The sequence below is a fragment of the Nipponia nippon genome, unplaced genomic scaffold, assembly GCF_047370975.1.
Source record: "Nipponia nippon isolate SJK-2023a ecotype South Korea unplaced genomic scaffold, ASM4737097v1 scaffold_6, whole genome shotgun sequence".
Classification (NCBI taxonomy): Eukaryota; Metazoa; Chordata; class Aves; order Pelecaniformes; family Threskiornithidae; genus Nipponia; species Nipponia nippon.
Window position 1 is genome coordinate 31,378,713 of NW_028262380.1, and position 23,894 is coordinate 31,402,606.

Genomic DNA, 23,894 nt, shown 5'->3' on the forward strand with positions numbered 1-23,894 from the left:
AGAAGCAAATGGCCCGTGTAAGCAGACTTTTTTTCCTGGCTATCTCAGCAGTTGCCCTTGACACAAGTTGGCAGCATTGGATGTCCCAACTTTCAACCTTTCCTATCCCATTTTTTTCCTTTCTGCAGTATAGCTAGACAAGAGGGTTGCGTCATGTTTGAGCTTTAGCATTAGAGACTCAAAAGGCTTTTGTGCAGGACATTGTCTGTTGCATTGCCAATGTTTGGATTCCTCTCTGTACTTGTTTTACTGTTATAGGAAGCATTTTACTCTGTAAGTGATATCATCCCACATCTTCCTCCATAAGATCTTGTGAAAAATTTACATAAATAGGCTTTGCCTTAGCGGTCAGGCATTGCCTCCTTAGAAACCTGGAAGGTCTGGCTGCTCCTTATCTCTGTGCTGGCAGGATGGGGAATAGTGTGTGCAGCCTGTGCAGGGAAGGGTGCTCATTGGTTTTGCAATGAGTCACGAAGCCTAATTTAAAGAATTCACGCTTAGTAATGTGACAACTGTGATGATAGGGTATGGAGTGGGGAAACAGCTAAGGGACATGTTAAATCACATGGAGAAAAGAAGATCTTGGCTGGAGATAACCATGTTGGCTTTCACCCATTTTGATGAAATGAAAGCTGTGTTGACCTGTCTTACTTGTTCAACACCTAGATTCATAGTTGATGAATCAGTACAGTAGATTTGGAGTTGACGAGGTAATTCACAGTTATATCGGAAGACCTCCAAGAGAGGAGGGGACAAGAGTAGTGTGGATGAATGACACAGTGAGAACCTTTTTTTAAAATGCTGTAGTTGAATTGGTTTATGCAGTAAATTACATTAACCAGCAGAAATGGCATCACACAGCCTTTCCTTTCAAAGAAGGCTGAGGAAACAGGAAAGGTGGGAATTGTGCAAAAACAACTTTCACCTAGTCTTGTGTCTGGTACTGATGCTTTCTCTTCTGTATGCTCTACCATTTGATTTATGAGTTTTTGCAGGCAGTCTCTGAAGTACCTGAAGAGTTGGGGCAGCTGTGGCCTAGAGCAATAATTTCTTTCTTTCTCTGCATGACTGACTGCCTGTCTGTTAGGGACTTCATATAAGAATATATTTCTCTAAAGTCAGAATTGAGCAGCAAGCAATTGGTCTGGCTGGAGATGTGAGTTGGTCAGCTTATGGAAAGCAGAGCTAGGGGACAGGGAGAGTAAATTTCTGTACCCCTCTTTCTTCTACTCTGGTAAAACTGCTGCTTCAGTGGTTGTTGTTTTCCTCATCTGCTCATTGTGGGCCAGTGAATCTGGATCAAAAAATTCTAATACTGGGTCTGAATTTGATGTTCGTATTTCAGCTTGTGATCTTTATGCTGCTGCTGGAATGCCTTGTTGTCTTAATGAAGTTGCACAAATGCTGTGTATCTTGACTGCCCAATGAGAAGAAAGATAACCTTTGTAAACTTCCTAGGGGTCTGTAAAGGAAATGCAGAATTACGATCTGTTGTGTCTTTGACTTTATAATTTCAGTTTCGGTTTCCTGCTTCATCCATAGTCAGGTACAGATATAATCAGATTCACAAGGAGTAGCTTTCTTGCTCTTTGTGTAAATTTGATCCCATCCCTGGGTTCCATGCATGCTCACTGCCACCATGCTAATTTGGAAACCACTTGTCCCTGGAAGTAGCCACATCGCAATGTGTTTGGGCACATTTTCTCTGTCTAAATACTCTGTAGTTATGCCTCCAGCAACCACAAAGGGGTGTTACTCGGATATGGCTTTGCCATACACAGGTGTAGCAGAGTGGAGTATAAAACCTGATGTGGTATTCAGCTGCGGAAGATTTTTCATGTTTCCTGGTCAAACGTTCCTACAGGGGCCTTCTATGGACTTTGCAACCAGCAACAGCTCATAAGAAGAGTAGAGTGTGCTGAGGCATTGCATATGCATGCAGCCTGGGAGAAAAGCACATATAGGGATTTAAATAGCTTATGAAAATATTTGTCATCAGTACAACATGATGCTTCTCAAACTGGATTATGATAGGAAGCTAAAAGTTTGGTGGTTTTTTTTATAGGTTGTTTTAAGTAGATTCAATGAAAAATTAAGTACAGGCAGAAAAGAAATTAAGCTCTTTGACAGTTATGATGTTTTAGAAATTCTTTGGTGCATCCCAAACCAAAGAAATTAACCCCTTCTTGGCAATGGTTAACAAGAAACTCTTGGTACTTCTTTTTACTAGATGTGGGAAAAGTAGTCTGAAGCTGCATTTATTTTTTTCAGTCTTTGGTGGAAAAAAAAGTTGTTTTTTTTCTGGTTAACTTTTTAATTTCTTGTTCCTGTCTTCATGTCTGTTTTGTCTTTTTGCCGTGCTTTTTCTTTGGTGCAGCTTTTAAAATTTAAGCATCTCAAGGAAGAAATGCTTGGTCAAATTCTGTCCTCAGTTACTCGGGGGGAAAAAAGTCAGAAAAATATATTGACTTTGCTGATATAAAGCTGGATGTTTATTGAAGTAACCCACCAGCAAACCAACAGAACTTTATCCTGTTCTTTGTTCATTTGCAAATTGACTTGTCTAGTTATGAGGCTACAGAAGTAAAAGAGTAGGTTATTTTCAGTTGTTTTTAATTCAAGGCAGAGGAACCAGCACCTGCCAAAGTGGGGTGACCAAAGCAGTGCTTGTCTTTTGGTGAAAAGGTCAAAAAAAAAAAAAGTGTGGTGTAAAGCCAAAAAATGAGCCTCAAATAATAAATAATAAATAAATTCTGGCTCTACAAAATTATCTTTTCTCTTTATCCAAATGTTTGGCTGCACTGACACCTTCAAGCAGATCCTTAAAACCAAGAGCAAATGGTTTAATGCTATTGCGTTTGCTTTGTCAATATGACACGTTAACACCGAGTTGCAGACCTGCATTTACATGGCAAGCGCCAGGCTGCTTCGGGCTGGTGACTTGCTCTTTGACCTCATTCTTCCTTTGAAGCTGCTGCCGCGGTGCGTCCTGGCGAGCCGTGCCGAGACACTGCGTCCCTCAGTCCTGCGCCTCTTTGTCTTGTAATCTACAGACAAGAAAAAAGCAGGCAAATTCCAGCCTTTCAAGAAGCTCTTCGGTAAGAGGAAGAAAAGAGAACCCGTGTCAGACTGCGAGGAAGCCAAACTGAAGCCCAGCCACTCCTTCGGCAACGTCTGCAACGGCACCTTCTCCTCTGATGAAGAGCCAAACGGTGGTCTGAGGTAAGCTCACGCGGGTCTGCTGCCAGCCTGTGCAAATGCAAGGCTTGTTCTCCCTGCTTTTAATGGAATTAAATTTAAATTCTCCCTCTGCTGAGTGGTAGCAAGTTGTATGCTGCTTGTTAGGTAGCGTGTGCATTTCCGTCCCTCCTCTGAACGTGGCATCTGCTGCTGTAGACCCCGAGGTCTCACTTCTTGCTCATGTTACTTATTGGGTACATGTGCTGGTCTGCAAAAAAGAAATCCCAGGGTGAAGCAGAAATGAATTTGAATCCGGTTCTGTGGTTTAACAGAATTCCATGGCGAACACCTGAGCGGAGGTATTAATGGCACCCGTGTTTTTAAAACTGGGGAAAGGGAAACTTGAACTGGCTGCTACAGATACTTTATTGTGTACTTCTCCTTGCAAGGTGGTATCTCTGGGTCAGGATGATGATGTCCTCATTCAGTCTATCCCATAGAGTTTTTGCATTGTAATTGGGGTCAACAGGCTGCTTTTATTCTGATCTGAATTGAATGTAGAGTAGAAGGAGCAAGAGAGGGGAGAGAGGCACCAGGAAATCAGATCTTATTCCAGTGACAAGAGAGGACAGGAGGAGAGCGTGAGAATTTGCTGCAGAAATGATGGGAGAAAGAAACTGCACACAGTTAACTAGTCAGCAATCTTGACAGCTGACACTAGTCAGCAATCTTGAACTATGAACAGAACAGGGAAAAAAACCCAAACCAAAACAAAAAACCCCACCCCAACAACAACAACAACAAAACAAGACCAGATGCACAGACTAATTGGGTCAGTAATACTTATTTCGCTTTCCAGCTGAAAGTCTCAGAGAGGTTAGTTGACTCCTGGCCAAAGCCTGCTTCTTTGGAAAAAAAGGAACTGTTTGCACTGGGGAGTGTGAAAGTAACAAAAAATCTGAGGATTAAAAAACCGTACTAAATTCCTCTGCTCAAGAAAGAAATGTGTATCAGAAACATCACCCTGTGCAGTATTTTCAATGGTGCAAAATCATAGCTGTGAAAATGTGATTTTTTTTTTTAAATTTTTTTTTTTAAGCTTCTGGATTTTTTGTTCCATTCTGTGAAATTCTTTAAGTTCTAGGTTTCCCCTTTGGTTTCTGCAATGCAATATTGTACACCTCTTTTGCCTGTCCCAGCTTTCCAGAATATCAAGACTGAGCATAGCCACACTGTAGATGGAGACATGACTGACTGCTACTGCGTTGCATTGCCTGTGTGCATGATGCCGAGCAATTGTAGGAAGTTACAGTACCTTTTGCCTCAAGAACAAAGTAGTGGACAAGAGCAAAACAAAGGGCATCATCTCGTTATCAGGAATTTCCCATTCAGTGTAACTGAAAATGCAGTGCTGCGCCCAGAAACAAATAGTGATATGGGAACTTGTCCCATTCCTCAAGGGTGAAGGTGTGGTAGACCCTTGTAAGACTGTTAAATGCTTGCATTTTTAAACATATTAATTTTTTTATTTAATAAAGACATTAAATGTAAGTCTCTAGTGGAATAAACTAGACTGCACAATTTAAATAACAGGAGAATAGCAAATGTAAAGAGTCCCACGACTCATCTCAAGTGGAACAATTCTTCCTGCACGTGTGATTCGTGAGAGGTGCTTCTGTTTTAGCCTGCTAGAAATACTCAGTCAGAACTCTGTTTTCCCTGTCAGGCTTCATGGTGCAAATGTGGGTGGGATTTGATAATAATTTTCAGTTTGCAGGTAACGTTTGCCGTGTTACTCATCTTACAACAAGCACAGATGTTCAGTGCAGTGCATTAGATTGCTTTGGGGAGCTGAGCTTTGCCACCCTTTTCTGTTTTCAGCAGTGTTGCTTCCATCCACTATATTTTTTGGCCTTTAGTATCATTTCAAATGTTTATGAATTGAATGCAAAAACAAGCTATCTAAGTGAAATAACATACGCAGTTGTTTACAAGTTGTCTAACAGTAAATACATTACCGTACCTTCCTTTATTCATATAGAAATGGACCAGAGGAAATATAAATAACTAGTAGTATATTTGTATAACTAAATTCTTGAGTAGTTTTATAAAATCATCTGCTTCAAACTCTTTAAGAATGTAAAATAACTATATATACAAAAGCTTAATAAAAGTTCCAATTTTGCAATGAAAGTTCAGGGATGCTCCCATTCTCTTAATAGAGCTATATTTCTTCATCAACCTGTAAAGTACATTAATTTGTTATCTGCAGATGTTTCATGTGCATGTTTTGTTTTGGGGAGGGGAAGGTTATTATTTGGAAAAGATATTAAGGAAGAAAGCTGCTTCAGGAAGGTAGAGACAAGAAAATAAATGAAGATAGGCTAAATAAGAGATCTGTATTACTTCCAAGACCTAAGCTAGTATTTCACTGTGTGGTGTATTGGCTTACAAGCCTGCTCAGAGCTAATGCCTGAATCACTAATACAGACTGCACCAACCAGGTGATGCAAATGTACCAGGAGCAATTTAGGTAATCTGCATGCGGTGTAGATTGACTAGCTGAGTTGGAAGCCGCCTGAGAGATCTGCCTGTCCATCCTTTCTCACAGCGACTTCCTGGACTCATCAGATGCAAATAACTTGCTTGGTATCCTGATGTATGCACACTTCAACCTATTTATTCATCCATGTTGTTTTGCAATTCCCAGGTGGGATGTTTGCTACAGCAATCTGTCTTGCCTGCCTTGTGAAAGACTGGAATTCCTTTTCCCGCTTTTATATTGCCCTTCTCGAGTTTACAAAGTTAAAACTGTATACATTAACTTTCTGTCCTAACCATATGAGCTAGGAGACAGAACTGCCTATTACAAGACAAGTTAAATTGCGTTTGCGGGGCTTCACTAAACTCTCCAGAAGCTTCGGTTCTGAGGCTATGATTTGGAACTTTATAAGATTTTATATTTATTTGTCTTATTTGTCACAGTTGACACTAAGCAAGCATCATGGGGAAACACCTGAAAGGGCACCTGTGTGGTGCCCTACAAAAAGTTTGTCATTCTGGGTTGATGTGCAGAGGCAGTGGGGAATTACATTTTTCTTATAGAGGGTACAGTAGAGTGCCTTTACTTGGGCTGAATGCAATATTTCAAAGGAGCTGGAAGTAGCCCTGTCAGGTCTTTAAGGCTCAAGTGTGACAACATTGATCTTCTTCCAGGGAAAAGTCTCAGCAACATTCAGTCTCTTGAATGTGTCTGTCCACGAAATGGGACCCCTTTATTTGTAAATCCCCATCAAGTTCTGCAGAATCCCTGTAAAACTGTTCTCAGGTCGCCTACATAAAGTCATCTTCATGACAAAGAAATCATCTAAAGATCTTAGTTGTCTATATATACACTGAGGAAGACTGCTTGTGAAGAAGAAAGCATGAGAGATTTCCTCTGTCGTAAACAACTTTGCCTAGTATTTGCTGAACCTTTGTCAGCATGAATTGCTGTTGGGACTGGACTGTGAATCACCCAGCTCTTTGCCTACTAGGGCTGTGCTAAACTGAATTCAGCTTCTTTTCTGCTTGTAGGGACCATGTGCATAAGCAGTGTGATTTCTCCAAATGTGTTCTTTGAAAATGCCTCATTTTGGCAAGCAGAGTTGCTATTTGTTATTTGAGCTGTATCTTTGTTGCATGTGATCAGATAATTCAGAGAGATCGCATAATTACGTTGATTTCTTCTACAATGATTATAGAAGCCAAAAACATTCCCTTGCAAATATAAAGTTTGGTTTCTGTCAATTTTACAGCAGAACTTCAAAATTATCTTTCCTTGATAATTGTCCTGACATCTTGCCAGGAAACTTCAATTCTAGAAATGTAAACTGGGCATATGCAGAGCTGAAGGAAAACCTTTCAGTACTTTTTGTAATATTTGCCCAGTGTCTGCACTCAAAGACAGGCTTCGCATGGACTTAAGGCAAGTATTTTGCACAGTTCTCATCACTAGGCTATATAGATAAGCAAAATAAACAATAAACCGTTTATGGACCAAAGCTGGAGCAAGGAGTACGGTGCGTTCCCAAGCTGCATCAGGGGTTTTATTGCTTGTGATGGAAAATTCCCAGGGGGAAGGCCCCAGGGCGACAAACTGGGACACAGTGCCAAAGATGCAGCACAAGTCAGGTCATGCATCTGTATGGAGCTGCAAGTTGTACTAGTGGCTGTCTCCTTGTAAGAACTCAAGTCTCTTGAATTTCTCCGGGCAGTCTGCCTGCCAATGCCAAGAGTGAATCTTTCCATTTGGAAGAAGAAGAACTGGGGAGAGGAAAAAAAAGCATTTCATTGTCATCTTAAGAGGCCTTCATTTAGTAATTTGCTAAAGGTAATTTTTGTCAGAGGCTAGGTGGGTTGGGCTGTTTCACTGGTGGTTTGCACCTGAGTCCAAACGCCAAAGAGTCTGAACGTGGAACGGAGATGATGGTTTCTTACCAGCCATCAGTGTTTATAGTGCAAATTTGGCTTCTTTCTGCTTAAGAGAGGCCAAGGGCAGCGGTAGAAAGAATGTCAGTGACACATAGACTGGGCTTCCATGGGATGGGGCACCTGCATAGCACATTTCTTGGAGGATACTTGGCCACTACTAGCCTTCCTCAAAGTATTTTTTAGAGGGAAAACAACGTGATCAAGATTTGATCAGTCAGTTGAGTTGTGGTTTTGGCAATAAATTCCAGACAGCTATTATTGTTTCTCTCAGAGGTATCTGACGTATAAAGTATAAATTTTAATTTTATATTAATTTTGAATTCTGTGCCTGAATGGCCACAAATGGCACAAGCACAAATTTTCAGGTAGAGAAACGGTAGGAGGTATGGCTATCAACATGGCCATTATCTCTTTAATGCATTGAAATTTGAGAAAGAAGCCTACAGAAAGTGGAAACAAATGATGAATCACAGAGGGATGTAAAGGAGAAGGAGGGGTCGTTTTATGAATTCTATACTGATAGGAGGAGGACTAAGAAAAGAGTTGGTCCTCTGTAAGCGAGGAGAGAGTGATGGCAACAAGTGAAAAAAAAGCAGCACTAGGTGTACTTTCAACATGATCTCTGTTTTTAGCCTGTGTGAACTTTTTTACTGTGAGTGCAGTTTGCACTGACTTCATGAATACATGGACAGCAGGAATATCACAGCTTTGAGAGAATATGTACGACAAATAAAATGCAGGTTCTTCTGGAGGGCGCAGACTGGGACCTGTATTCTTGTGGTTGTTTTCACAGAAGTTACAGATAGGAAAGGCTTGTTCAGTGCTCAGACACCCTTTCTGTGATTGCTCCCAGCTGAGCATTTACCTCAGAAAACAAAATTATTCATCTGATTTTTCTAAACAGCATGTTCAGCTTGAGAATTTCTGCAGGTATTTGTGGTCTTCTACTCCTCCTATAGCAGCATATTATATAAGTCAGGTCTAGGAAGTGATACAGTTTGTTCACTATTACTCATCTCTTGTATCTCCATTTTAGCTTCGGAATATTTAATTTTCATTTTGCATTTCATGTGAATGAGAACAACTCATCTGCGACAAAAGTGGCCTAGGTTACTAACTGCTGATCAATGGCATTCACTATCGTCGTCATAGAGACTGGCCTGAAAAATGAATGTAATTATATTTTCCTCATCTCTCAAGTGACTCTTTTATTATTGCTCAGGTAATTACCTGACACATACCTTGAAAGAATGAGTGGTGATTGATTAAGTAAGGCAAAAAAAAACCCAACCGTAATCAGGAGAAACTGCTCTGTCTCCTTCTTTCTGGACTTTGCATTGCCTCTTCAGCAATCTCAGCCCCTGCTCTCCTGGCACGTTCACCTTGTAGCTCAGATTTCCACGTCATCTCAATGGGTAATGTGTTTCACATGAAGAGTGTCTCCCATGTTACTTTGATGGAGGATAGTGAAAAGAGTAGGACAGATGTTATGGTCTTCTTTTCTTAGCATTGTCCTGTACTACCTGTAAACATCAATTTTGCTGCAGATGACAATCAGCAGCAGGACATGAAGATTCACGTTCCTGCTCCAGACCACCTCAGGGATTTCACTAAAGGCTTGATCCCAAGGTAGCATGTGGTTTTGGCATCTTGTTTAGATGGACTCTTATAAAGCAGACATATTAAAGTAGTTGTTGGCATACAATCTGTCCCAAAATTTCCAAAAGCAGCTTATGATATTTTAAAATCTTCATAAAGTGAAGTCTTGCTTTTACCTCCAACTCAAATTGTAAGCCTCATGTATAAGCTTTTAACGTCTGTGTATTGGTTTTTCTGCATGACTATTAAAACATTTGCTCTCATGAAAATGATTCACCAACAGTTCAGCTGTTTAGTTTCTAAATTTGAGAGTGGGGAGGAGGGAAACCCAACAACCTATAAATGATAACTTGGAAGAATATGCTTTGTTAAAATAGGAAGAATAAGAAAACTTTATTTGATGTATTGGTTTATTAGCTGGTAGTATACTTACACATTCATAAATCCCTATGAACTGAAGGTGCTGGCTAAACATGAAAACAACCAGACCTAGAGAATCACAAGCTTTTGTGTCTTGGGTCCAGAGGAATGTCCTTCTTGGACAATTTCAGCCACTACTTTGACACATTTCCATGAGGATGCAGCATTGGGCAGTTCTCTATGAAGCAATCTAGACCAAAAAAAAAAGTGATCTGTCTACCCACTTGCAGCTTCAAAGAGCTCCCAAGGTATCTTCCCTCTGTCACATCCAATTTTCAAATACTGGGCAATTTCTTTTTTCTTTCTTTTGCTTATTAGCCTGATTTCTGCAATTGGCTTTTGTCAGTCTCCTAATTTCCCTTGTAAGTGTCCTGTTTTGAGTGCCTTCCTGACTCCAGTGGGAGTGCCTGTGGTGTTTGGTGTCCACCTTCTCCTGGAGACTTCATCTTAGCAGCATTCTGATTTCAGTAGGTATCTCTTCAAGCCCAAGCAGAGCAAAGCAGCATATGGGTATTGCAAGGTTTTTAGAAAGAAAGCATGCTTGGATTTTCTGCACTTGTGTCAGCTGACATGGATCCATGTTGAACAAGTTTCTTATTTCTGGGTTACAAGGTGTATTGTGGGAATGAAAGGGTGTTCCAGGACAGAAAAGGTTGTGGCAAAGAGCAGCTTTGCTCTCTCCAGTTCTTCATTTGCATGGATACTTTTGTAGGATTCATTGCAGGTGTTGGTGAAATTAGAGTTGTTTCACCTTTTCTGTAATTTATATTGCAGCTGAACACCACAGGAAAAGGAGCCACAACTACCGTATGAGTGGCCATTTCTGACGTGTACTGACTGGCATGCAGTCAGGGCAGAGGAGTGGGCAAAGCCTCCCTGAAATAGTCCCGGGTGTCTTGACAGAACATAAAACTAACATCACGCTCAGCGGTTTTGTTGATCTTAGCCTTTCTTGACACCTCAGCTCTTGCCTTCCTCCCTCCTGTTACCAACTTGATTAAGTCTTTGTGCTTCAGAAGCTTTGTTCTCAGGTATGTGAGCTAGGACTTTTCAGCACTTGTTGCAATTTTAACACTTACTAGAAATTTGCACTAAATGCCATCAACTTGTGATTTTTATTTTTTTTTAGCTGCTGCTTGAGTGCAAAGATGCCTCATTATGTACACTGTAGTTTGTATATGATCCTGAGAACCCTTCAGTAGGCTTTCTCTCTGCAACAGCTGGTAACATTTTATATCAGGTCCCACTCTGTGTCTGTCTCCTTTTTTCCTTGTCTTTCGTCCTCAACCCTGATCATGACTAGCTTCACTTTCACATTAGTAATCCCAGAATTTTTTTTTTTTTTTTGAACTCTGGTCTTCACTTCTTCCATCACAAATGCTGCCTTGCTTTTGTGTCCCTGAAAGGTTAGGCTGCCCTACCATCTACTTGTCCCCTCCCTTGCCTCCCTTTCAGATGTTCTCATGGCATTCCCCCTCCTAATCATCATCACCTACTTTATTTCCTTGCAGATTCTTCATGGCAACTGCCTTTTCCACAGCTGGTCTAGGACTGGGCTCAAACCAAGCAGAGTTGTCACCTGTAGTATAATGTGCTGTCTTATTTCCTCTTCCTTTCCTTCCTTATGAGCTAAATGCAATCACTCTATAGCACTTATTCCTGCCAAGGCTAACTTAGACTTTTCACTTCCTTTTCTCTACATTTTGCCATATTTTAGACCAAATTTTGCATAAACATATGCTGCTGTTTGATAGAATAGTGTCACATGCAGTGGATTGCCAGGTCATGTGAAATTTGTCACTAGTTTCAATATTTCTATAAACTAGTCTCAATATTTCTATAACAACTAGTGACTTGTCCACAATCCTCAAGCTGTGTTAGGGATTCACTTGCAGAATTACTGGAAACCAGAATGATGCCTTTCTTTGCTCTGCATACTGAGACTTTCTGAGGTTGGAGCATTTGGTGAATAATTGCATAAAACTCATGCGTCAAGAACTATCTAGTCCCACCTCATTACCTTCTTGTCAGAAAGCAGCAGGGGTAAGGCTGCTCCATCAGGGAAGGTGAGTGAGGCACCAAGGGGGATCCCACAGCAGGGTAGGGGCCTCATTGCCCAGGGCCCAGTCCCACAGTATCTAAGCAAGGCAAGCAGGACAGATCCTGGGATGGTGGCCAGGTCCAACCAGGAGTACAGACAAGACAATATCTGGATGATAAGGCAGGTCTGAGGCTGAGCCAGGAAGTCAGTCTGTAGGTCAGGATCGGATCCATTGATCACCCCGCAGGTCCACAGTGGGAAGGCAGGGCCAAGGGCAAGCCAGGAAATCAGTCTGCAAATTGAGATCTGCATCAAGGGACTTCATGGCCAGGCACAGTGGTGGCTGAGCTGTAGACCAGCACTCCTTCAGCACAGCTCAGGCAGGGACCAAAGCCTCAGCTGTGGTGTTAAACAGAGCTCCTGGACACATGTGTGTAGGTGGAGGTCCCAGCTGAGGCTGGTCAAGGGTATTAAATCTTACTAGTGGACTCAGGGCCCTGACACCTCCCATGATTAATTTCTATGCCCTTAATGGTCATGATTTTGGTTATATTATTAGCATGCATTAAAAATGCATCAGTTACTCAAAACCAGGCTTGATCCCTGCTTCTAAAAAAAATTAATTTACAGTAAGTTCATAGGTTACAGATCTCCTGATGACATCAAACTGGAGCTTTGTATAAGGCAATGTAAGCCTGCACAGAGGCTACAAAACCGGTCATTGACATCAGCGGGACTCTGGTGGGCTGTAACAATGGGACTGCGCAGTTTTCCCAGAGTTAGTGCCCTGAGGTTCGGCAGCTCCTAAAGGCGATACGGATATATCTTTAGATTGAGCACAGAAATGATCCTTAAGTTTACTTTATGAAAAAGAATCCTACAACTATCCTGCTAAAAAAATCTCCCTTCTGCCTGTTCAGCTTGTAAGGACCATTTTTACCAGTTTGTTAATGCAATGAAGCAACGTGCTGTCTAAGCATAGTTGTAACTCAGAGTTATGTTGCAGCATGGACAGTATTCCCCATCTAGGCATGAGTTAGAACTAAAACTCACATTCCAGCATGACACTAAAAATAAAGCTCAGCATTACGATCCATTTTCCTCTATTACAGTATTAATGCATCTCTGGAATGACTAGAAAATGCAATTTATGTTTTTCATCTCTAGCTGCCCTGGGGACATTCATGGGAGATGCAAAGAGTTGGAATCAGATTTCTTTTTCAAAACAAAACATTAAGTAAAGGCAACCTATCACTGCACTTGTCATTTCCCTGGGGCACTATTCTGGGAGGTGACTCTCGGATGTCTTTGAAGGAATTATACTAAGGGTCAATACCTGGCTAAAACAAATTTGTTCTTGCTATGCATGCTTTCTGAATCTTTTAGTGTTAAAAATGGCTTTATGTTAAAAAGTTGGCTCTGATCTCTAATGATTACAAAATTGGTTTCTAATGGAAATCTAAAAGAGTAAAAGTCATGAGACTGGGGTTTTTTTGGAGTCAGTCTCTACAAACATGAAAGAACAGAACAACTCATTCTTTCCCTTTATTTTCCAGTTTCTATTTCTAACTCTTTAATATCAGAGTGGGAGGAACATTTATGACACACCGAAGAGGCAATTGGTGGTACAAGCTTTCTGTACTACAGTAATGCTCTGATACGGTGTTATGCAAGAGCTGAGACCTCAATGTTCCCTGCTGGCAAAACTTCCCCTTTTTAAAGACGCCACATTTGCCTCTGAGGGGAGAAATAGCTCTGGAGAAAAATGGGGTCTAAAGCATAATAGCCACCAGTACCGAGGTAAACTTAGCCTTCTGTTCTGTGCAGTATTACCCCTGCACATACTCTGATGTACTTAAGGGTGCAGTCCCACAGCAGTATATACTGATTGAAGTCCGGCCTGCAGTTGTCTAACTCTTTCCAGCAGCTCTCTGGCCATGCAGCTAGCATGGAAGCTTGTGTCAGTGTTTGCTCAGCCAAACCAGGAAGTTGTGTGGGTTTTTGAGTTTTGTTAGGGTTTTTTTGTAGTTAGTTATTTAGTCAGAGCAGCTCTCTGATTTGTTTCATGTGAACCAGGAGCACTAAGCAGGCACAAAAGAGGTGATGGGAACATGCGGGGAGGAGGATAAAGGGAGAAAGGGTAATATCTCACCCAAGTCCTGACTTGGAGTATCTAGAGCTGATGGAAAATTATATCCTAAACAGATAATGATGCACAGCAGTGGATGGCTGATGGGGGTTCAAAGAGAAATCTCTCTCAGTTTCCTGGTCTTCATGGAAGAGGAGTAAGACTTTTCTTGTAGGTTCAGGGTGGTCCCATTCTGCTGTGAGGGATTTGTTTCATGTCTCCTAGTTTCTTAGAACACACAGACACCTCAGCAACAGCGAGTAATGGAAAGAGGGGTTACTGCACAGAGGTTTTTACAAGCCAAATTCATACATAGATACTTTAGATCTATGATACTTGCACTATCTATCTAACCTGTTTCACCTGTAGTTTTCTGGGACTCTTCCAGAAGTCTGGAATACAACAGAAGGTGTTCTCCCTTTCCAGGGGAATGAATTTATCAGCACTGAGTTAAACAAAGAATCTGAGAAACATATTCATTTTGTGCAGAAGAAAGCTAGTTAGGGGCGAGATGTATTTGAGGCAATTCTTTTTTACAGCTACATACAGTTAAACCTGGGCTAGGAGTCCACGTCATATCCATGGTCAAGATGTGGTGTGGTCCTCATACTCCATGTCTTGCTCTGTTTCCCACTGATTTGACACTACTGGCTTAATTATTTGTAAAAATCCCGTGGGATGGCTGGCTCTGCTGTGCTTTTATGCTCTTGGAGTACCCTTAAGATGAAGACATATCCTGGTGTGCTCCTTTTGTGCCAAAGCCCATGTGTATCAAAGAACCCCTTCATACATTCTCAAAAATGTAGTAGTTCTTAAGAATTTCATCCTAATAAAAGAAGCTGAAAAGTACATTCTTAGTTTTGCTGAGAAGCCAAGTATTCCGACCTATCTTCAGGAATCTGAAGAGACACAGGTGTGGCAAATAAAACTCTGAGAACGAATGGAGTTTAAATTTGCTTCAAGTACGAGAAAATTAGTTTTGAAAATTTATGTATTGGAGCTGAAACTGGAACTAGATACTTGGGTTGCAACTCATCTTCAGAGAGAACGTCTTTAAGGGTTTGCTAAAAGTGCTTTGTATTTTGGTATAGCACATCCATAATTCATTTAATTTAGTCAGGTTTCTGGAAGTGAGTCAGATGTGATTCAATTATTTTCAGCACAAACAGCCTCTGAAGTGTCATCATCAGTATTATCAACAAAAGTGCTCATAAACTGATATCACTGTTTTCCCACATGTCTTGGAAGTGATATGGCAGTTTGAAACTGTAATACCTCCAGCTATGGCTATGACTGTAGCCCAGGTCTCTAACATACCATGAATCTATCAAAAGCCATTCCTGATGTTGGCATGCCTTTTAATTCAGGTGAGGGCTTTCTGAAGCACAGTCTCTAGATGTGGATTGTGAGGATGTTATTGTATAGAGGCTTCTGAGAAAAACTTCAGAGATGGGAATGTTGGTAGCAGTGAAGGAAACACAATTATTCATACTGTATTATGACTTAAAAGAAATTCAGTCTTTCTGAAAGTAGAACATGAGGAGAGTGAAAAAAGGGGTGGAAAAGGGACCTTTGTGATATAATCTATCAAACCCACAGCTGGGAAGATTTGAAAGGATTGTGGGCTCCAAGTGAGTAAAATAAGAGACCTTTCAGAAAGTTCAAGTAGCCTGGAAATCACCTTAAACACTATTTGAACTCGCCTGTAAAAGAAACTAGGTTACTACGATGTGTGAACATATTTTTTCCAATGTACTTTAGCCTACATAGATATTTAAGCAAAATTCTTAGAACATTTTTACTGGTTATTGGACATGTGGCTAGCAAAATTACTCAGTCACCCACTTCTGAATTATCCAGTATATCTGCAAAACATTTTGAGGAGATACAGTAGAGAGAAGACTTGGGTTAATTCACTGTGGGGTTTCTTGTGAACGTTTCATATGTTCTGACAGTTTGGAGTATGTTTGTTTTGGTAACAAGTTAATAAGAAAACAAAAATGGACAAAAGCTTTCAAATATGTTTGGCCTCAGCTCTATGAAACAAAACTGTGTGATGCCATGTAATGAAGAGTGAAGTGCCTAAACTGAAAGCAGTTGGCGTATGGGAGAACATCAGAGAGAGATGCTGTACGTGCTTAGCACGGTCCTAACCTACCATCGGTACCCCTGCGGGCACTTGTCAGAGATAGGGTTGGACTTCCAGTGGTGATGTTCTTATGATTGTTGGTCACATGAAGCTCCAAAGCTGTTTCACATGACCTGGTGCCCCAAAGGAAGCTTTAAAAGACATTTTAACAAGTCTGATCATACTAGCCATAAACCCAAATCTGCACATAGCCAAAAGCTGGTGTACTGTGTATCTCAGTCAGGAGATTCATTGGATTAGTTCACAGGCAGGAGGTGAGACTAGATAACTAAAGGTGTCCTCAGCAATGTAGCAGGATGGGGAAGATCTTCATCCGCAGCCATGTCCTAGGCAGTCCACAAGTACTGACCTCAGCAGTTGCTCTTTTCTTCCATTTCAGGGACTCAAATTATCGGGCAGTTCCTACTGCCAGAGCATCCCTGCTGCTGGTCAGCTGAAGTTTTGGGATTTGAACTGCTAGCAAACCCTGTTCAGTTCAAAAGCTGCAGGTTGGCTGTTCCCAACTTAAATATTAACAGATTCATTAGTAAGGTCAAGAACAACTCGTAAACAAGTCACTGAACTCTTTGGTGCCTGAATTGCAACCCTCGCCTACTAATTAGTTGTAACAAACAATAGGAATAAACATGAGCTGTCTAATTTTAAGTATGAGAACGCCAACCCACTGGACAGTAAAAGGGGAGAATGGTGTCATATGCACTGTAATAGCTGTGAGACAAAGCCATAAGTATCTGAGCCACAGTATTGCTGGAAAAATCTTTGAGAGAGGATCCTCTCTGGAGCACAGTATGACTGAATTATGCATCCTCAGCAGATCTCTCAGCTCAAAGGTAAATAGTAAACAATAAATTCCCCTTGGCCTTGCCTTCTGCACCTGCAGCAGTTTCACGTATGGAATCATGCAAATGCAGGAGGAGTTGGCGTGGGCTGGTTTGTCAGATTTTGCATGTTCCCCTCAGTTTTGGTTGTGAATACAGGCTTTTTCCCCCCACCCCTTGTTGAAGGCAATGCTGGAGCTTTCAGTTCAAACAGACCTACATGGTTATATGAAAAAAGCCACCTTTCACTCAGCTTCATGTCAACCACTCATTTTGCAAGCCAGGCCTGCTAGGAATTTTTCTCTGTTTAAGGGGCATTTCTCGGGCTGTGGTTCATGGGCTGACTCTGGGACGACCAAGGAAGGTAGATATATTCCAATGGCACACAATTTTACCACAGCTCTGCGTACAGGCTGAGTCACGATGATTTGGTATAGAAACCTTTGTAGAAGAGAGTTTAAAAATGTACTTTCATGGTTTCTCAAATAAAAGGTTTCTAAAAGAAGGTGTATTACCTTTAGCAGCCAAAGCCAATTGAGTTGTGGTTTTTATTTTTTTTAAAAATCTGACATAGAATATAGCATCAATTAAATGTTCCCCCTCTCTGATGGCTAAAAATGCTATGAAATATTGACCAGCTCTTTGCTTGATTTTGTGCTGGTTTGTTTCAAATGAAGCATGTTGTTCAAATATTAATTTTGGGTAAAAAATAGGTTTTCAGTTAGTCTGTGCTTGCATGGAGGATGAAATGATATAGGGAGCTGTGTGTGTTCTCCCCAAAAGCTTGGATGATTTATTTTGTGATTGTATTTTAAATATAAACTAGAGAGAGTAAGAGGTTGCGGGTGGCTTTTTTTCTGTTATTTTCAGGTTACCTGTAAGAAATGGTGTTATAAAAGTCAGGAATAACCTATCATTTAATTGGTTATAAAAGGTTAATGTAACCCTATATAGCACTCTTTCTTGGTAAGAAACTATTATCATTTTTACTTAAAAACATTATTTCCATACCCCAGAAAAAAAAAAAAAAAACAACAAAATAAAAATGTAATAAATACATTCCAAACATATTTTTTTTCAAACTATGAATAGAAATATTTTGAGCAATTCATAAAAATGGAGCATAATTTAGAAAGGAGAAAAAAATAATATACTGGTTTTCTTAAATATGTGAGGCTTTAATTTTTCTTGTTGTTTTACTTATCCCTCTCTCTGAAAGTGTCATCTTCCTTGGTTTTGCTGAAGTATTTGTTTATAATGTTTTTATCACATGTAGAAGATTGTGTTAGTTACATTGGTATAAAAAGTATTGTTTTTCTCCAGATTGTTTGTTACTGAAGCTGTAAATGGGTTCCATAGAGCTGCCAATAGGTTATTAAAAGGAGCCCTCTCAGTTCAATTTTCTTCAGCTGTGGCTTTTGTCATGTTTTATTATACTGGCTTTCCACTCACCATAAAATATTCTAGGCAAGATGAAACATAACCTTCAAACTCAAACATTTTCCCCCAGAATGCCCCCCAAATCCCAAAGTAACAACCTGCAAACCTTTATTTTTAATTCTCAGTTTTCTTGATGGGCCTTTAAAATCTCCAGGAAATTAAACCACTTTTTGTTTAATCCCTTTGCCCATGGATTTACAGCAGCCATATAACTAGATCATTCATGACGCGCTCTCCTCCTTGGCATCGGTATCTAGTTTAACAGTAACACACGGGCATCTCTTGCTGTTTGTTGCTAATCAAACCCACACAGGATGGTGTAATAAGCTTCGTATCAATTCAGGGGTTTGATGATAACATTTTATTATTGGTGTGATCATACTCATGGTGATAGGAACAGCTAAGTATTCAGGTGAACAAGGTAGCTCTTTAGAAGTAGTTTACTAGAGTGTACTACCTCTTTTTGTGTTATAGTGCTACCTTTGCTTGGGACCTGCTGTCTTTCTTTGACTAAGAATGACAGCAGGTCCCAAGCGTCAGGACTAAGCACAAATGCAGCCTTTCTTAAAGATGCAGTGTGGTAGTGTATGCATCATCCTCATCTACCCTGTATCCTAAAAGTAACATTTATATTTGAGGCTTCTAAGGAAAATCGATTGACCTTTTCAACATGCCCATTAAAAACACCTCACTCTATGTCCTTCCAAGGAGGAAAACTGTATGTGAAGGAATCATATACCTCCGTTAAACTTTTGATAACAGAAAATGTTTGGATACCTCTCTTCTGAGAATGTTCAAAGCTTTTATGTACAAGGCAAGGGGGAGGGAAAATCTATACAGCAGGGCAACTATGATATGAAGTGTCACTCTCATAAATTAATTGCTGTGCTTATTTACTTTTTAACTGTTTTTTTCCAGGTCCTCCCATTATTCTATGGGCAGTCGAGCTTTTTCCCATGACAGTATTTTTATACCTGATGGGAGAACAGAGAGTGAACAGGCCATCCAAGCAATGTCACAGGAGAACGTTTTAGGAAAAGTCAAAACTCTTCAGGTAAGAAATTATAAGTGGAAAAAATATTTAAAATGCAGTGGAAAATGTTCTCCAGAATGTGTTAGATGTGGATAAAAGTGAATTACTTTTTCAATAGCTTTGGGGCAGTTTCTCAGCCATGTAAGTTGTCTGGCCAAAAGCAATGTAAGTAATTCGGATAATCTGCAGAAGATCTAGGTTTTGGTCTTGAAAGGTACAGCAGTGATGCTGCAAGCAAAGCTGCAGAAACGTCTGCATCTTGTGGAACTCATTTGAATTGAACTCATAGTTTTGGCATATCTGGATCTGCATGCCTGAGACCTACAGATGTGGTACTGAGTGAAAAAATGAGGGTAGTATTAGTGGCAGGGAACGGCATGCAGAGTGAGACTTCTTTGCAAAGCTGATTTAATTATCCTTTTATACGTATTACATTTTTTTTCTCCTTCTTTTTCTCTCTGTCCTTTCAATGGTTCTCATGAAAGGTGGATATGTTTATCTCTCCAAAGCAAACAGCACATAAGTAACTACATAAACACCACATTTGGGTATTTGCTTCTAGAGGAGCTTTACATGACCTTCTTTTCCAGAATTCTGTCCTATTAGTGCTATAACTAAATTTTTACTTCTTGTAAGAAGCTACTCCCAGCTCTATGCCTATCTAGACCTTGAAAGAGCTGTCCTTCAGAAGCACATTTCAGTTTGTTGCTCAGGATGCTGACATGTCCTGTCAAAATGCTGATAAATTTTTAATGCTGTGTAGGTGCCGTTACCCTGTAGCTGACTAGTAGAAAACCATTGATTTCTTTTACCTCCAAAGTCTACCCGTGGTCCATCTTTTCTGGTGAGTGAGAGATCACGCACAGTAGACAGCTCCGACATTCAGGATGAAGTTGTTCCTTCTTCCTGCACGGTGCTATCAGCAGACAGAGCACCTGAACAGCATTGGCTGCGCTGACTGTGGATGAACTTTGAAGTCGAAACCACACTAGGACAGCTCCAATTCCTCTGTGCTGTTTTTTCAGCTTAAATTTCCCTGGATCAGGTAGATTCAATGCGTCCTACTTTCCAGGCTAGAAACCATTATATTTTAAATGACTGCTGACCCTGGGCGAAGATGTGAAGTAGTTGGACCTGTCTTGCAGAATGCTTGAGTGTCCTTTGGATACAAAGCTTACTGACTTCTGCAGGGAGCTGTGCCCTCCCTATCTGTTGGATCTCTTGTCTTGGCTTCAGTACATTAGCTTTTGTCTGCATACGTTTTCCCTTTGTAGGAGTGGCTTCTCCCATTTCCAAACTCACCTTAAGATTTCTAATGGAAATTATTGCCTTCACTAAACTCAGAGACATGATAAAAAGTACAATTACTGCAGTTGCTAACAACCATCTTCACTAAGCAAACGGTAACTCAAGAAAATTAAAGCAAAAATAATCACCTTTGAAAGTCACAAAATAAATAGCCAGTGATACGCTCTTGCTCCTGTGACCTCTGCATGAGCTTTTTATTGGAATGGTTGCTTGCATGTATTTTAAGGGGGAGTGTTGTTTCAGCTGCTTGATGTCAAAAGTGTGCTTACCTTTATTTAAAATTGAAGGACAGTAGTTAATTTTTATCACTTTAATATAGCTGCAACCCAGCCTGTAACAACATCCCCAATTCAGCTTTTCCCACTTTACTGATGATGGTGATATCCAGAGCAACCTATTCAATCAGAGAGCAAATGCATAACAGATTGTAAATGACGCTTTTAACTATTTACATATTTACACAGAAGTTATATATTCATCTAAATGTCCATGGATTTTTTTTCATAACCCCATGGAAAGGCTCCTCTTGTATCTGCAAAGCCTGCTGCCCAGCACATGACTGTCCCCATTTCCTTAGCCATGATTTCTGCAAATGTTCCCTGAGTTTTAGGACAAGATCATGCCAAAATCCCATTGCACATTTTTAGGTTGACCTCAGAGTTGAGTCCCAGGTCTGACCAGTTTGGACTATCATTCCTGTCCTGTCCTGTTTTATGCACTCCATAGCCCATCCCTTTTTTTTTTTTTCTGCTGTAGTATTCTAAAAGGAGATTGTGTTTGCTGCGTGATTTTGCAGTCACAGAAAACACTGACATTCGATCTCCAGTTATTGGAAGCTTGTATCTACTTCGAAGTCCTTTTCTGCAAGCTCACTCCAACTGGGAACATCTGTATTTCTTCAAGTGGTGGAACAAGGGGAGACACTCATCTCTTCCAAAGAGCACTCCACTCCTTAAAACCAATTCTGTGGCCAGCTCCCAGTAAAGCCATTGCTACGCCACCAACATTACTGTGGTTTTGCCCAGGCTTGTGTGCCACGGTGGAAGCAGAGCGTTTCCAGTTTCCATTTGCCTGGCAAGGTGCTCCTCTGTAAAGAAGTGTCGCCAGGATTCAATGCCCTGTGCTGGCTCTGAACTCACTGTATTCCAAATGGAGATCAAAAGCTCTGCAGATTTTAACCTTTTTCAGGATTTTTTTGGGGGTGGTACAGTGAACCTTACTGAAAAACTTAAATCTTTTTTGGAAGAGGCACCGTGCTAACAAGCACAACTGATAGCATGGTGAAAAGGGTTTTGAAATCAGAATAGAAATGCAAGCAATTTAATACTGCTGGTGCTGGATCTCATTCTGCTGACCACCAAAGTATTTGCCCCTTCTTACCTTGCATTTCTGCTGACTTTGGAGTGTTGATGAACCCACAGAAAATGTTGTGTAATGGTGCAAAACTCTGTAGCAGTCTGGGCAGCTGGCCAGCGTATGCACTGGTTCAGCTTCTTATTGTAGGAATTCTCTCTTTCTGATTATGTGTACAAGGTAAATCAGTTCTTTCTGGAATAGCTCTCATTTCTTTTTATTGATTTTCAGATTGGCAGCATTCATCTTATCAGGCTTTCTATAAATAGATTTCATCATGTTCAAAGGTTTTACCGTGTGCTAGAAGTCAGGCTGAGAAAAGCCTGACTTCTTGTTAACCTCCAATAGCTTTTGTGTATCCTGAAGTTGATTTGTGTTGGCTCAAGCCATCTGCTGTTGTAAAAGCAGTCTTTTCCTTGCCCTTTGGATCTGCTGAGATTTATCATTACCTAGTTTTTAAGATCCAGTGTAGAAAGCCAGCCTGAACCCGCTCCCACAAAGAGACGGTACCCAGGCACTGGTACTCTTAACACTGAACTCATTTAGTTTCTTAGCATCTGGCACTTCTCATACAGGACTGTGAATGAGACACAAGGAATGTTAAAAATCTAAATCTAGCAGTGTGTTGGAACAAACGAAAAAGAAACTCTGGGAGCTTGTTTTTACACCCTTCCCTTTCATAAGTTAGTGGGGTTTTTTTCTTGCGTCAAAGTGTGTTAGATCCACTTCCTCACATTTTGTAGCTGTGACTCTTCTTCCTACTACTGATATTTGGCAGAAATGGTCAGCAAATGAAGACAGTTTTTGTCTCAGACCCACAAAAACTGCAGCAAGTAAAATGGAAACTTGTTTTGGGCATTAGTATCTTGAGGCATCTAAGCCATTATCTCCCTTTTGCTGTGACAGTACCGTGGTGTGGCACTGCGGCTGCCTCTGGAGGCAGGAGGACAGCTTGTTCTCTGCCTCTTGCCTTCACTGAAAGTATCTCAGGTCATCTGGCATCCATGAGGCTGGGGCAGTCAGCTGCAAAAAATATTAAATGTCGACTATGGCGTATGGATTATTGCATTTAGGAACTACTGGGCTACATCTTTTCTGTTTCATGTGGCGATGTGGTTTAAAACAAACAAACCCACTGCTCTGTAAGTTTGTAAAACACCCATTTATTACATAGATATTAATTATGATAAAACATGTCTTAAGAATCCAGGCTTCTTGATCAAATTCTAAAGGAGCACTTTTTAAATTCACATTTTCCTGGCTTTGTAATGATGAATGTCCCCAATAATTTTCTTCCTGTCAGACCTAATGACTGTTCAGTTTTGGATCCCATTTCTTTTAGTCATTAACGTATCTTAGCTACTGATCAAGCCGGTGCTTCCCCTACTGTGCATTGCACATCTCTATTCTACCAGCCATTCCCATTGTTGTTTCTGTTTGATATTGTCCAGATCTCAAGAAGGCTACCAAGTCGTTTGCTAAACCTAAAAGCTATTATCTTTTAACTTGATGCTCTGCATTTTATAGAATTGGGAGTGAATTTTCACTGCGTGATTGCCCAGCTTTGTATTTCTTAAAATTAATTTCTTTGTTGCCAATATTTTCTAGTGCCACTGCAGCCTAATTGTTTTCTTCACATTTCACAATTGTTTTTACTTTATAAACTGAATTTATCATTTTTTCTTAATCATTCTAGCATTTCTGGGGCAGACCCCCTTTTTCCTGTGATCATATTAAGCCCTGGAAATGAGCTTCCATTTTCCTTACTCACATCTGCTTTGCTTTTGGTACTCTGCAAGGAGAGACTCAGGTGACAAATGCCACAGATCCTTAAGTACCTTCAGGCTTCTCCAGAAACTCTTGCTCTTAACACGTGAGCATCTGTCAGTGGTCCATTGCCACTGTATACCAAAATTTTCATTTGCATCTGGATTTACTGCAAATACATATCT

At 40.5% G+C, this 23,894-nt stretch overlaps 1 protein-coding gene across 6 annotated transcripts in view; it reads left to right on the forward strand.

Annotated features, from left to right (window-relative positions):
* Positions 1 to 23,894, forward strand: part of CRACD (capping protein inhibiting regulator of actin dynamics) — a 140,057-nt gene that overhangs the window by 91,945 nt on the left and 24,218 nt on the right. For all 6 annotated transcript variants that reach the window (XM_087735735.1, XM_087735729.1, XM_087735734.1 and 3 more), the window contains 2 exons: positions 3,054 to 3,222; positions 19,167 to 19,302. In XM_087735735.1, the coding sequence (XP_087591861.1) occupies positions 19,183 to 19,302 (120 nt within the window). In that variant the 5' untranslated portion in view covers positions 3,054 to 3,222; positions 19,167 to 19,182. The remainder of the gene's footprint in view (positions 1 to 3,053; positions 3,223 to 19,166; positions 19,303 to 23,894) is intronic.